A 12,571-nucleotide genomic window follows, 5' to 3' on the forward strand; every position below is an offset into this window, starting at 1 on the left:
CGTGAAACACGTAGGCAATCATTTTATGCTAATAATTATTACAATAATTTCATTTTTCGTTTTTTTTTCCTCTTGAAATTAATTTTATAATTCTCAGTATCTGAAAAAATTTGCTCTCTAAGGCCTCTATTTGATGACTGTAACCAGTGGCGTAACTAGGAATATGCTTTTGGGGGGATGGGCTAGGAATATTTATAGGGGGAGGATGGGGGAGCCTGGGAGGGCGACCCCCCCCCCCCAGGGAACCCGGGAAAATATTTGAAAAATGACATGCCTGGGAATAAATTTGCATCATTTTGTCACTTAAAATTTGAGTTATAGCAGATGGGGTCATTAAATGTCAAAACTATGCAATAGTTTTAAATATTTTTTTTTCTCTGAGGCTTTGGGGGGTATCTATTCCCCTTTTCCCCCCATAGTTACGCCACTGACTGCAATGTTGATTTAAGTTGAATTAGTTTTAGGTTTCGTTATACACTTCTTGTCCCGAAGGACACTCAGTCCAAGTATAATTAACCTATTCTACATATCTGTGGTTAATGTATTGCCATTTTTGTCCAATAAACAGGCTAAAACGCTGCACGCCTGGGCGATGTGCCTTCTTAAGCCTCGCCCGTTCCTCCTTCCTTCCTTCCAGCGGCAAGAGAGGAGGTCCGCGAAGGAGCTTTCGCCACACGCACCGCCGCCCCCACTCCAGTCCCCACTACCGCCCTGGAATCCCCACTACAGTGCCCGCTCCCCTCCAAAGGAGAAGATTCATCCCCTTGGGAAGGCCAATAAAAAGACTTCGACTCCGGAGAATGGGCATCAGTCCGCAGTTTCCACTCAACGGGAGTACAATAGTGACTTCAAACACCGCGTCAGTGATACACATTCTCCTCCAGTTATTTCTGTGTGTTATATCTCCGGAGAGTCTGGTGAGAGGGCGTCTTCGTGGTGATTTCAGCGGACTATTCGGGCCAAGTGCTATCGTCTCCCCGTCCTCTTGTGTGCTCAGAGGATCCACCATCAGCGGGAGAAGGAAACAAGGCTAAAGCTTCATTCCAGCAGGATATTTCGCTCAAACTATCAAGGTAATTTCATCTCTTCAGTGGATGCTACACTTCTCTAAGCCTACGCCGGATTATCTGAATATTGCTTCAGTAAAGTCATAACAACTTAGCAAATTTCATAAAGTGCAACGCGCCACGATATGCTATAGAACCATAACAAGATCTTTGTAAACGTAAAATAATATACCGAAGAAGAAAACGTTTAGCCGATTAGGCCATAAATCATTTAATTACTCACCTATATTTCGCTAATTTGTCATCTCCAGGACTACCTGGAGACATGAAGCTTCACTTAGAGATGGCATAAAACACTGATATCAGGAAGATAATAAAAAGCTTACTAATTGACAAAATTTGTTCCTTTTCCACCACGATGAAAATTTACAGGTATCCTTAACACTGCACAATGTGTTTAATTAAATTTATCAAAGGCCATATGATGCTCAAACGCTTCAAAACGAATTGTGAATAAAAATTTACAAATAGGAAAAATGCCATAAAAAGTAAAAGAGATAAAAAAATTTGTAGAATATAAATCCAAGAAAATATATTTATGAATGAGGTCCAGCTAAATAAAAGTCCTAGAGCTGGCGATAGAGGAGATTCTGGGTAAATATTAGACTTTGAGGGAAGTTATCAGAGGAGTAGTACTCTACGATCTACCCGATTCCTTAATTTGATTTCGAAAGAAGGAACAGTAGAAAAGGGGTCGAAACTTAACAACTTGTGATAAGCACTTGATTTACGGGACTGTTTTAAGCGATAATCGATTTTAGAAGACTTTATCAAATACAGCTTAGAATGCATATGAAACAGATTTTTAGCATTTGCTTTTCGAATGGTTGAAAAAGAAAGTAAAAATATTTTAACTAAGAATAGATTGTTTCACAAAATACATGGGAAAAAGTTAGGAGATTTTTTATAGAAAAATCGTTAATTTCAATAAATGGGGGTATTTACTGAAATATTCCTCAGAATCTCCTATTTACGTTTTGTAAAATCAGAATAATGTTAGAACAGAACAATCCTGCCAGTTATGAGAAAATATTTCATACAATAATTTACACAATGACGGAACTCAGCAGATTCGTTCTCAACCCATGATACCAATTTAAGGGCAATAATCACCAACTACCTGAATTAGGTACCCTTTGAAGGTTTTTAGCATTTGCTTTACGAATGACTGAAAAAGAGTGAGTTTTTTTTGTTTTAGGATGTGCCCGCGCGATTCACTGTTCCGTATCCTCTTTGGTATAATCAATCAGACTCAATACACAAATTGTCGGACTTTAAAATTAACCAGGGATATTTAACGAATGAGCATTAATTTTGTAAATTACTGCGGGAGCCAACATAACTACGTACGCATTTAAGCCGAGATATTAAGTTTCGTAATCATAATACCCTCAATGGCTAGGATTATCCTTTGGAGGAACAATCGATATAATCCTTAGGTTTCGACAGTAGAGTTGAGCATATGTAGCCAATATATGCATACAAAGATTTTTTTTTAATTTGCAAAAACATCTTCGATTCTCAGTCAGGATTCAGCTTCAACTGAAACGTAATCAACTAAGTAGTCCAATGGTAGAGCAAAAATGCTCGACAAATAAGTCAAATTAGCTCGTAAATTACACAATAACATGATATTCGTCATTTAATTTCTTCCATCGTTTTCAATCTTCAACAGAAAATATTCAGCAGACTGCCTCTACAGATAAAAAAATGGAGCAATCACACATTCTATCAAATGCTGTGTGCTCTAAAGAATTTTTAAATTCTCGTCTTTGGATTCTCAACTTATGTGAACGCAATCGGCAGAAATTCACATTAGACTTTTGACTTTTAATAATATGTTAGATATCCCACTGTAATATAAAAGTACTAAAAACCATTTAAATGAGAAGCTAAATGAGTCCTTCAGAGCGAATAACAGCCTTTAAAGCATCCATGGAGAGAACACTAGGGTCGTGGGTAGATGGTTTGGCATCTAACCCAAGGGTAAACTGGTTCAAATTTCGGGTTAAGCCTTCGAACACGAAAAACTAAAAGTAGTGAAAAAGGCCCAGGGAGGGGAACTGCCCCCTTGGGAAAGGGAAGTGCCCCAGCTACCCTGAATTTTTTTTATTCACCCGCCTGTGACTTAGCATGATGCGAGGATAGAGATCATCTCCTTATCTGTTGAAACCAACCTTTGGTTTGAGGTATCGATTGAATGAATATATTTGGCATGCAGTGACTGCATAAGGATTGGGAAGCATACATTTTGAATTTAATGTAGGAAGGTATATTGCTTCAAAATTAAAACCATCCTATATTGGCTAAAATATCACGGGTTTCACACCATTAAAAGAAAATGTGGAGAACCAACAATTATACTCATGAGTTCCTCAACGGAATCCTTCACCGGTTAAAAAATAGAAATTTAATGAATCAATCTTTATTAAAGTGAACCTGGCACCATATATTTCGGATAAAATAAAAAATATCGAATGAGCGTCAATTTAAATGCATATTGTGTTCCTCATTACAATTCAAGGGCAAAAAAAAAATTAATGCCATGTTTATTTTTTCTCTCTATTTCCAGATGAGTCGTCTAGCTCCGTTTGTCTTCGCTTCCGCTCTCGTTTGCCTCGCCTTGGCGCTGCTGGCGTTCGCGGTAAGCACACGTCTTTTGTTTCCTTTCGTTTCCAAGCGAAGCGGAAAAGGGGAGGGAGATGAAAGCGAAAAGATGGGTCGACGAAAGCGAAATGAGGCTGATGGAAATGGAGAGATAGGGACGTGGAATCAACTGGCCGCGGAGAAAAAAAAAGCCTCTTGAAAATATTCGGAAGAATCACCACTTTTGGCAGGGGAAAGCCAAAGGAAATAAATCAATATGTTCCACGGGAACTCGAACGATTCCTTAGATACCCAAATTATTGCTTCAATAATAAAATGAAGACATTTCCCGAAATAATACTGAGTACTCAAATTATTAGATGAATGCACAAATGATCAAAATAAATACGCAGACGAATGAATAGGCAACCGGGATCGAGACTCCGGTATTCATCAAGGAGCGAGGGTAGTCGTCAAAATATCATTTCACTTAAGGCTAAATTGAGCCCCATGAGAGAGTTGGGTTGCGGCAGAAACTTAAAGGTTGATCTCTAATATGCTAGAAAGGCATGCATGTAGGAGTCTAATGCTTTATTTCCACAACTCTAGTGCGATAGTAATTTTTTCACGTTGGGTTCGCGTTACTCAAACGAGCGTGTAATCTAGTTGCTTCTTGCGCTCGCAATCGAAAGTTAGCGAAGAAAGGAGCGAGTCTCCCCACGATTGTTGCATTAACTTGTTATGTATAGCTAATTTTAGCAGCAGCTAACTCCTAGCGATATAAAAATCAGAATTAAGGCATAGGTTTACGTCTTTACATGGTAGTAAATTAAAAGCGGAACCCGAGAACTTGTTGCCATGGTATTCTTCTGGGTTTTCATTGTATTTATTTCAGTAGGTACTCATACAATAATTCCAGTGCCAGTTTAAGCAATCATTCAGGTACTTAAGTATCGATGTGAGCACTCGAGTAATTATCTGAGTTTCCAAGAAATCGTAAGGGTACTCGACAAAACAAGAGTGATAAATCTTTTCACGCCCATAGCTCCCGTGCAGTAGGTAATATTTTTTCTTGATTTACGGGGGTTTTATTTATTTAAAATCTACGCTATCGTCTTAAAAATTCCAAAATATATCTGTACAGAAGACTCTTATCAATAGATACCTGCATCTCAAGTATGAAAGTTTTGATTTTGAATGGAAATCGAAATAAGTACAGGAGTGAAATCTTCATATTTGAGAACGCCAGGAGGCCTTGTTGGCAAATGTATACTCTATTGAGTTCCTGAAAATTTCACGATGACAGCAAAAATGTGGTGCGTGATGAAATACGATTTCTCGAGAGGGGATGGGTACATTAGTTCATCACGGGAGCGGACTGCTACGTATAAGCATATTCTCAGCCTCCCTGAATGGAGAAAGATGAACGGGCGCTTTGCAGCGGCTTTTGAATCACTAAGAAACACACTAGTGGCCACATAGAGCTAATATTTCAGCTCCCCCAAACCAGCGACTGGTGCTCGCGCAAGTAGCGGCCGAAAAAGTGGATCCAAGAAATGACAGAGCGCTCATATTAAGCTACTGTGCAAGGGTCGCACCGAGAAGGAAATTCCACAGCTGTTAATGCGGTAGCGCTTTCAACGCTCACCTCCCATGAAGGCCTTCAATGTCCAATTATACCTCCTCCAGAACATCTTCAACCACAGTTGCGTACATCGAATCAAATATTCATTCCCTATCACTAAGAGCAGAATAAAATCAGTTACAACCCATTGAAGGTGGTACAGTGAAAATCGGTTCACACGATATTGATTTGTTAAATGACTCTTAATAAAACCAATGGACTAAGGTTTATATTGGAGATTTTTTTAAATCTTGATGATAGAAGAGAATAAACAACCTTTCAGCATTTTCCACGCTTTCATCAAATTTAGACCGACCAGGGTTTCGACCGATAAACGTCATTTTCAAGGTGTTTAGCACCAGCTGAATACCAAAAAAAAAACAAAAAACAAGAGAAATGCCACTTAAATATTCTTAGTTTATCTTTTAAATTTTATCAGTTGAAATACTTAAAATGGATATTTTTGCGCTGTAAAATTATTTTTTAACAACTAACCTGCTTTTTTTATTTAGTGCACCTCCATCCTCTTCATAAAATAAGCCTTGAAAATGGAACATAAATTTCCCCGAACGTTGGACGGAGTATGTTTTTTTTATATAAAAGGATCTAAACTTCAAGATTTCCTATTAATGAAAACTAAAAAGAGGTCAAGATCAAAATAAATATATTGAATCCCTATTATTTACATTGAAAAATGAATGTTTAACTTTGTAACGCAACTTAGATGTCGAACGGAAGGCAATCGATTGCAACTATTCTTAACACAGCGTTCATTTAGAGGGCACTAGAAAAAGAAACTCTCCTTATATACACAGTTTGAGAGAAGTGCAATTCTTTCCCGAAGATCCTAAACGGTCTGAGTGAAAAATAGTCTACTGAGTGATCATTAAGGCCGTTTTACACGGTAAACGGAATTGTGCAATCTGACGTACGTGCGAAGGCACAATCAAAATTGCGTCGTGTAAAGCGGTAAATTGCCAGAACACAAGCGAGAATGCGTGGATGCGAGACGGCAAAATAGCCCCTGTTCTAATTTCGTTCGTGCATTCGCGCAATTCCACGCCATTTTAAGGCCGTTTTACACGGGGCACGGAATTGCGCAGGTTAGAGCTGCATTAATTTCTAAAATGGCGTGGAATTGCGCGAATGCGTGAACGAAATTAGAACATGGGCTATTTTACCATCTCGCATCCACGCATTATCGCACTTGTTCTAGCAATTCTCCGCTTTACACCAATTTTGATTGCGCCTTCGCACGTACGTCAGATTGCGCAATTCCGTGTACCGTGTAAAACGGCCTTTAGATATTAATGCACCTCTAACCTGCGCAATTCCGTGCCCCGTCTAAAACGGCCTTAAGGCATTCATCCTCTCTCAATGGCGGTCCTTCCCGATTCGTAGGCACCACACGTTAAATATCCTCGTAAAAAATTCGAAGCTATGAGATTCCCACTCGCGTTGTCCGAAAACAGAGCGCGTTAACTCCCCATTATGTTCTCCACTGCAGTAGCTGTCGTCAAGAATCCGAGGATAGTCGTAATAATCCGGGTGTGTTGCGCGAGTAATGTTGTCACCGCTCGCTTCTCATCCAAAGGCTCTCACTTTTCTTCCCTCGAAGTTCCCACGCCGTTAATTCAGCGGCGTGCGCGCCGAGTCTCTGACCAACGAGGATTGCCCCAGTGAACCATTATCGCCGCGCTCTTCCCAAACCCACGGAAAATTACCGCCGCTCGCAAAAAAAAAAAAATACGAATACATATGTGCTGAGAGTAAATTAGGTTCACAAGGTGTTCGGGGCTTGTTCCGTGAAAAAAATTTCTCAATACTTCGCGGCCAACTAGACTCCGTGTGAAACACAAAGGGAGGATGAAAAAATCTTCCCAGCTAATGCTTAGCACTGAATACCAGCTCCTCAAAACTTTATTTACACTATTACCTTTAGGGGCAGTTTATGAGTCTCCAGGTTTTACATAGACAAATTTTTCGATAAACATGTTAAATATAGATGTTATGTCAAATATAGACTCATGGTGAGAGAGAGAAGGATTATAAAGGTGAGGACTTTACTTACTCCCTCTTTTTTTTCTTTCGGCCAATAACGTTTATTATAAACCATTCATGACTTTAATGAAAATGGGAGACGAGATATTTCAATATTTATGTTGATATGTATAATAATAGTAAATAAAGTACACTTAAGGTCTACCAGAAAGAAGTGAGAGAACGTTGTATCTTGGTTGGTGGAGCACTTGGCTGTCGTCTGAGGAGTTTCAGGTTAAGTCCTGGATGAAGCTTTAGAACTACCCTAATCAAAATCGTCTGAAGAGCGAGGAGGACCAGATGAAGGCATTAGCCTCCAAACCATGAATGTGCGAAATGTACGCGCCTGTAGCTTAGTTCGGGGTGAGCTCTACCCTTAAATATCCGAGCCAACCTTCATGTAGACTCACCCAGTGAGGGGAAAAAGGAAGACCATCAAAATGTCCTGATACCGACAAAATCACCAGTAAAACCGAAAGGTACTGAGAATCATAATTGAATTTATGTCTAAAAATATAATAACTGACTATTTGCTTTAATGTGCGAATGTCCAGCCAGAGATAATGAAAATAGGATCAGCAGTCAAAAATAATGATAAATCAAAGAAATATTAAAGTAGGGTTATTTCTATTTCCTATCTCATTTTAAACCGATGCCTCTAAATATTGAGATAAATCTAATAAGAGGAAAACAACTGTCCAAAAGAAGGGAAGCGGAAGTGATCATTAAGACAGGTTATGTAACCAATTTTGATATAAATTTTCTCCAGTGTTAAAAATCGATACGATTCCATCGCATCTTGCGCCGCGATCAGAGAAAAACATGACCGTGACGCTACGGCAGTTGGGACTTTCACTCACGATAAGTGAAAATAGCTATCACAACAGAAGGTTCCTTATACACAGATAAAAATGCAAAAATAACGATAATTAACAATAACCCTAAACATCAAACTAGTATGAGTAATTCCAGTTGCAATTCCAACTGCAATTGATACCACAAATTGATGTCACACACTTTCAAATTAAATGTAGCCACCGAGCTATTTTCCCATTGGGTTCCCATATTTTCAAACTCTTAGTTTTGAATATCAGTTTCAATTCTAACCTAAAGGAAAAATTGGAATCAAACATATTACTATTTTTAAGATTTTTAGCGACTTAAATCATGGTCTTAAGTGGTGATTAAAACAGATATATCATTGATTTGGCTACGAAATTACATTTTTCATCGAAACCACCCATTTATAACAAGATTTTATTGAAGTTTATACGAATTATATCAACAGGTAGGTAGACACGGTTCTCAGACCTAATTGTGCGGAGCTACTCGTCGCAACGGTTCATAAGAGTGAAATTACACGCTTCAGACACTGGCATTCTCACATTTAATGCATTCAAATTCGTAAGGAACGCTTTTTACGAGCATTTTTAGTTCCCTTGGGATTTTTTTTTCATTGTGTGCGGGGTACCGAAGTTGCGCGAGGCAGTCTTAATTATTGAGAAATTCACTCGACAAAGCAAAAGACATTTCGAAACAAATGCTATTTCATAAATTTTTAGCTTAAAATAGAAGCGGAGAACGTGAAGATTTTTCATCTAGCAAACAATAGAAAAAGAATGCAAGATTTTTAAATAAAAATGAAATCAAGGTTTCTGTCGATTTCTAAGTAGATGCTCAAGAACGCCACATCGCACGGCGTGTATAGCTCTCCACCACTGCCCTACTTTTACTGGAGTTAGTATTAATTCTACTCGAATTGCTGATTTTAAGCCTAAAATGAAGTTGATCTAAAGGCTTTCAATTGCGAACTGACCTGCTTCACCAGAATCGCCAGTAAAAAAGTCCCATGGAATGAGAATCGAACATAACTTAAGCTCTCCATGATAACGCACAGATCACTACGCCATCCATGGAAATTTACCGAGGTTCACGGCGCTAGATGTTAAGCATCTTTTATTGATAATCTGTCCACATTTCTGTGTACAACATGTCCCAGTATTAATAAAAATTACAGTAATAATAATAATAACAGTTATACAATTTTTTTTCGTTGAAGCATTCTCTAATGAACACTTCACAGCTATTACAACCTTAAAATGTTTGAAGACCTTTTTCTTGATAGTTACGGAAAAGTTGGCAACTTTTTTGGAAGTCTGGACGGATGGTGCTCTTATGAAATGATTTACAAGACTTGAATACACACGTGGAGTCGTCTTTGCGTTCAGGAAAATAACGGATAAGGAATCCCGTTAGCTGAAGCATTGGGTTAAAAATACCTGACAGCTAGTTCAACTATTGCCTGTATCGCGTTTCCCAGATGAATAGAATTATTCTAAACCTGTTTCGAGTCATTTTTTCATATTATTTTTTATGTCGGTTCATTATAAAACATTCCGTGAGAAGAGCTGCGTGTGTGACGACCGGAGAATAATTGCAAAACAAAATAACTTCATAGAGAGAGGAGTCAAGGAGTGAGAAGCCGCAGACCACAGGCATAAGCAAGGAAGAGAGAAAAATAAAAGGCTATCCACGACGCCCTCACCGGAAAACTCAATACTGCCCTTCGCGGAGAGATAAGCTCGCTGGATATGAAAGGGAGAGGAAGGACGTGGAGTCAGTGGAGTGGAATGAGATTACAGGCTGCGATGAAAAGAGGAGATGCCGAACGCCAAAGGATAAAGAGGTATTCACACCGCCACGAGAATTTATTTACATTCGGCGATAATTTGCGTAATGAAAAAATCTGAAAAATGATTTATTCGTGCGTTAAAAAGCACGTTAGGAAGCAAATTAGGAAGATTATTCACGGAATGGACATTTAAATTGCCCATTAATTCCATCCTTTTAAGCCGACTTGCGCCATATTTATTCAACTAAATTATTATATCGACTATAAATTAATATTAGCAACGTATTCTACAAAAATAAAATTTCCTTTTAGGGTGTATTTTTTATTTTTTATATTAGTTTACACCTACATTTAATCTATATTTTGATTCACTTCACTATAAGTCTGGTCAAAAAGATGAATACATTTAAATTTCAGTACATATACTAAACATGATTTTCTTTTATTTTTAATCGTATTATTCTTTAGCCAACCATCTTTTGATTTTTACCTCAATTTCGTTTCTTGTCGTAATTGTATATCAATTACGTGGTACCTGATTTAATTCTTACTTTAAGTTCTATCAATCTGAATGGGTAATTTCCAAATCTTGAGTATAGCGCATGTAAACATATTTTCTAGCTTCTCGGAGATATCACTCCTAAAACCAAAATTATACTCCTCAGAGGAAAACTTAATAAAATTCTACTTAGCGACCTATTACTGCTGTGAAACTGAGTTGATTATACTATATATTTTCAGCACGTTACTATTTGGGATGAAACGATAAAAACATTAGCCTAAGACAAGCTTTATTCAAGTACCATCATAAGGCTTCCTCGGGATCAATTAGAGCGCCAGATAGCTTAGAAAAAAATCTGAGTGATAACTGGTAGTCACAATTGCATGGCATAATTTGTAAGTTTTTCACAGTGCTTTGAATCAAAAAGGCTTCGGGAACTCGTATTTTTGCATAAGCAATTTAAAATTACCCTTAGTTTGTAATGTTATTCATCCTTCAGGCATTTTTTTGCAGAAAAGGTAGAATTTATGGGCAAAATATTATTATTTTTACGTTTGAATTTGTGGTTAAATACCGTAAACAAATAATATCCAATTCGCATGGCATTGACAGTTTTTATGAAATTAAAATCAAGCCATGTATTTCAGGGTACATTAATAGCCATTATCTTACAGAGGCAGGAATCCTTATGCAAGGGAACAGGTTTTGCGAAGAATGAAGCAATTGGTGAAAGCAAGGAAGCATTCGATAATAAACTTTAATCAATAGAAAAATTGTACAAGCAGAGACGATATTACTTGAGTGGGTTGGACGTGGATATGTTTGAGGACTGAGAAAATATGGATCAGTGGCCACTATGAAAAAAGATTGAGAAAAAGGTGCGGCAGATAAGTGATTCAAGTTATCCATTCAAATGTGTTATGTGCTGCAATAACCTCAATACCTGACATTGACACATTTCAAACCGCCCAAGGGTGAGTATTACTTATGCAATGCATACATCACTCAAATATGAATAGAAAAATGTTAGAAAATCCAAGAAAACGAATAAAATCACTACTCTCGTAGGATATCTACGAGGAAATATCACACTGATATTTAAAACTCGCCGAAATTACAAACCACTATATGTGATGTGACTTTGTGTAACCCTTTCTGGACAGCCCTTTCAAAATTTCATATAATTATAAACGTAGGCACACATAAAAACGCTAAAAAAAGACATTCCTACTGTTGATGGAGAAAAATTCATGAAGAGAAAATTACGAGTACATTATTGAATTGCAATTCTGTTTACGAATCATGCCCCTAAAAGTTTTTTAAGGTTGAGGAAAGCGTTTATCATCAAGTAATCCGTACTATGAGATAATTCATTTGTAATAAGTTATTAGCGCAATTCAAAATCTGATGTAACGAAAGTCACAAGTTTTCACTAAAATATAACCGTAATTAGAAATGGACTAAAATACGAAATTAGTTATTTCCTACGGTCTGCAGTATTAACTGTACATTTTATAAAACTATGTTCACACACAATTACAAACTGAATCGTTTCCAATACGAGGCTCCTAATTGACCACAGTCTCGATTCCATTCCGTGAAAAATAATAACAACTCATTTTAAAAAAGATTTTTTTTATATTTACTCACAAGACATGACGAGGTTGGTTTTCGACGAGATATTTCGGAAATTAACTCGAGTCCTTTATGATGGAAATTCCACGAGGTAAAAAATATTAAATTTGACCAGGCTCAAACGAGGCCCTCTATGTTTTGCTGGAAGCCGTAATAAATTTATCTAGCAAAGCGATAAATGTATTCACTGCTGCTAATTCAAAGCAGTAGCCTAAATAAAAAAGAACTAATAAATGATAACGGAACTCCTTGCTCTTAAGTACCTAAAAAGAATGCATATTTTCCATAGGGGTGAAAGGGCAATAATATGAGTTAGCGTATTGGGTGGCATCAATCCTATTGTAGGGCAGAAAACTATTCCATAATATAGTCCCAGACAAAATGTTGTTACGGAATATGAAAATAAAACTTTCTATCGCAAGATGATATTCTAAGGCTTATATCACACAAAAAACAGTCTTATCTGTATATGGCATTGAATTTTG

The 12,571-nt window shown here is 37.5% G+C and overlaps 1 protein-coding gene across 1 annotated transcript in view; it reads left to right on the plus strand.

Annotated features, from left to right (window-relative positions):
• Positions 1-796: 796 nt before the first annotated feature.
• Positions 797-12,571, plus strand: part of LOC124165745 (U-scoloptoxin(01)-Cw1a-like) — a 28,382-nt gene continuing 16,607 nt past the window's right edge. The window contains exons 1-2 of the mRNA XM_046543230.1: positions 797-1,073; positions 3,640-3,711. Of these exons, the coding sequence (XP_046399186.1) occupies positions 3,640-3,711 (72 nt within the window). The 5' untranslated portion in view covers positions 797-1,073. The remainder of the gene's footprint in view (positions 1,074-3,639; positions 3,712-12,571) is intronic.

The sequence above is a fragment of the Ischnura elegans genome, chromosome 9 (assembly GCF_921293095.1).
Source record: "Ischnura elegans chromosome 9, ioIscEleg1.1, whole genome shotgun sequence".
Lineage (NCBI taxonomy): Eukaryota > Metazoa > Arthropoda > Insecta > Odonata > Coenagrionidae > Ischnura > Ischnura elegans.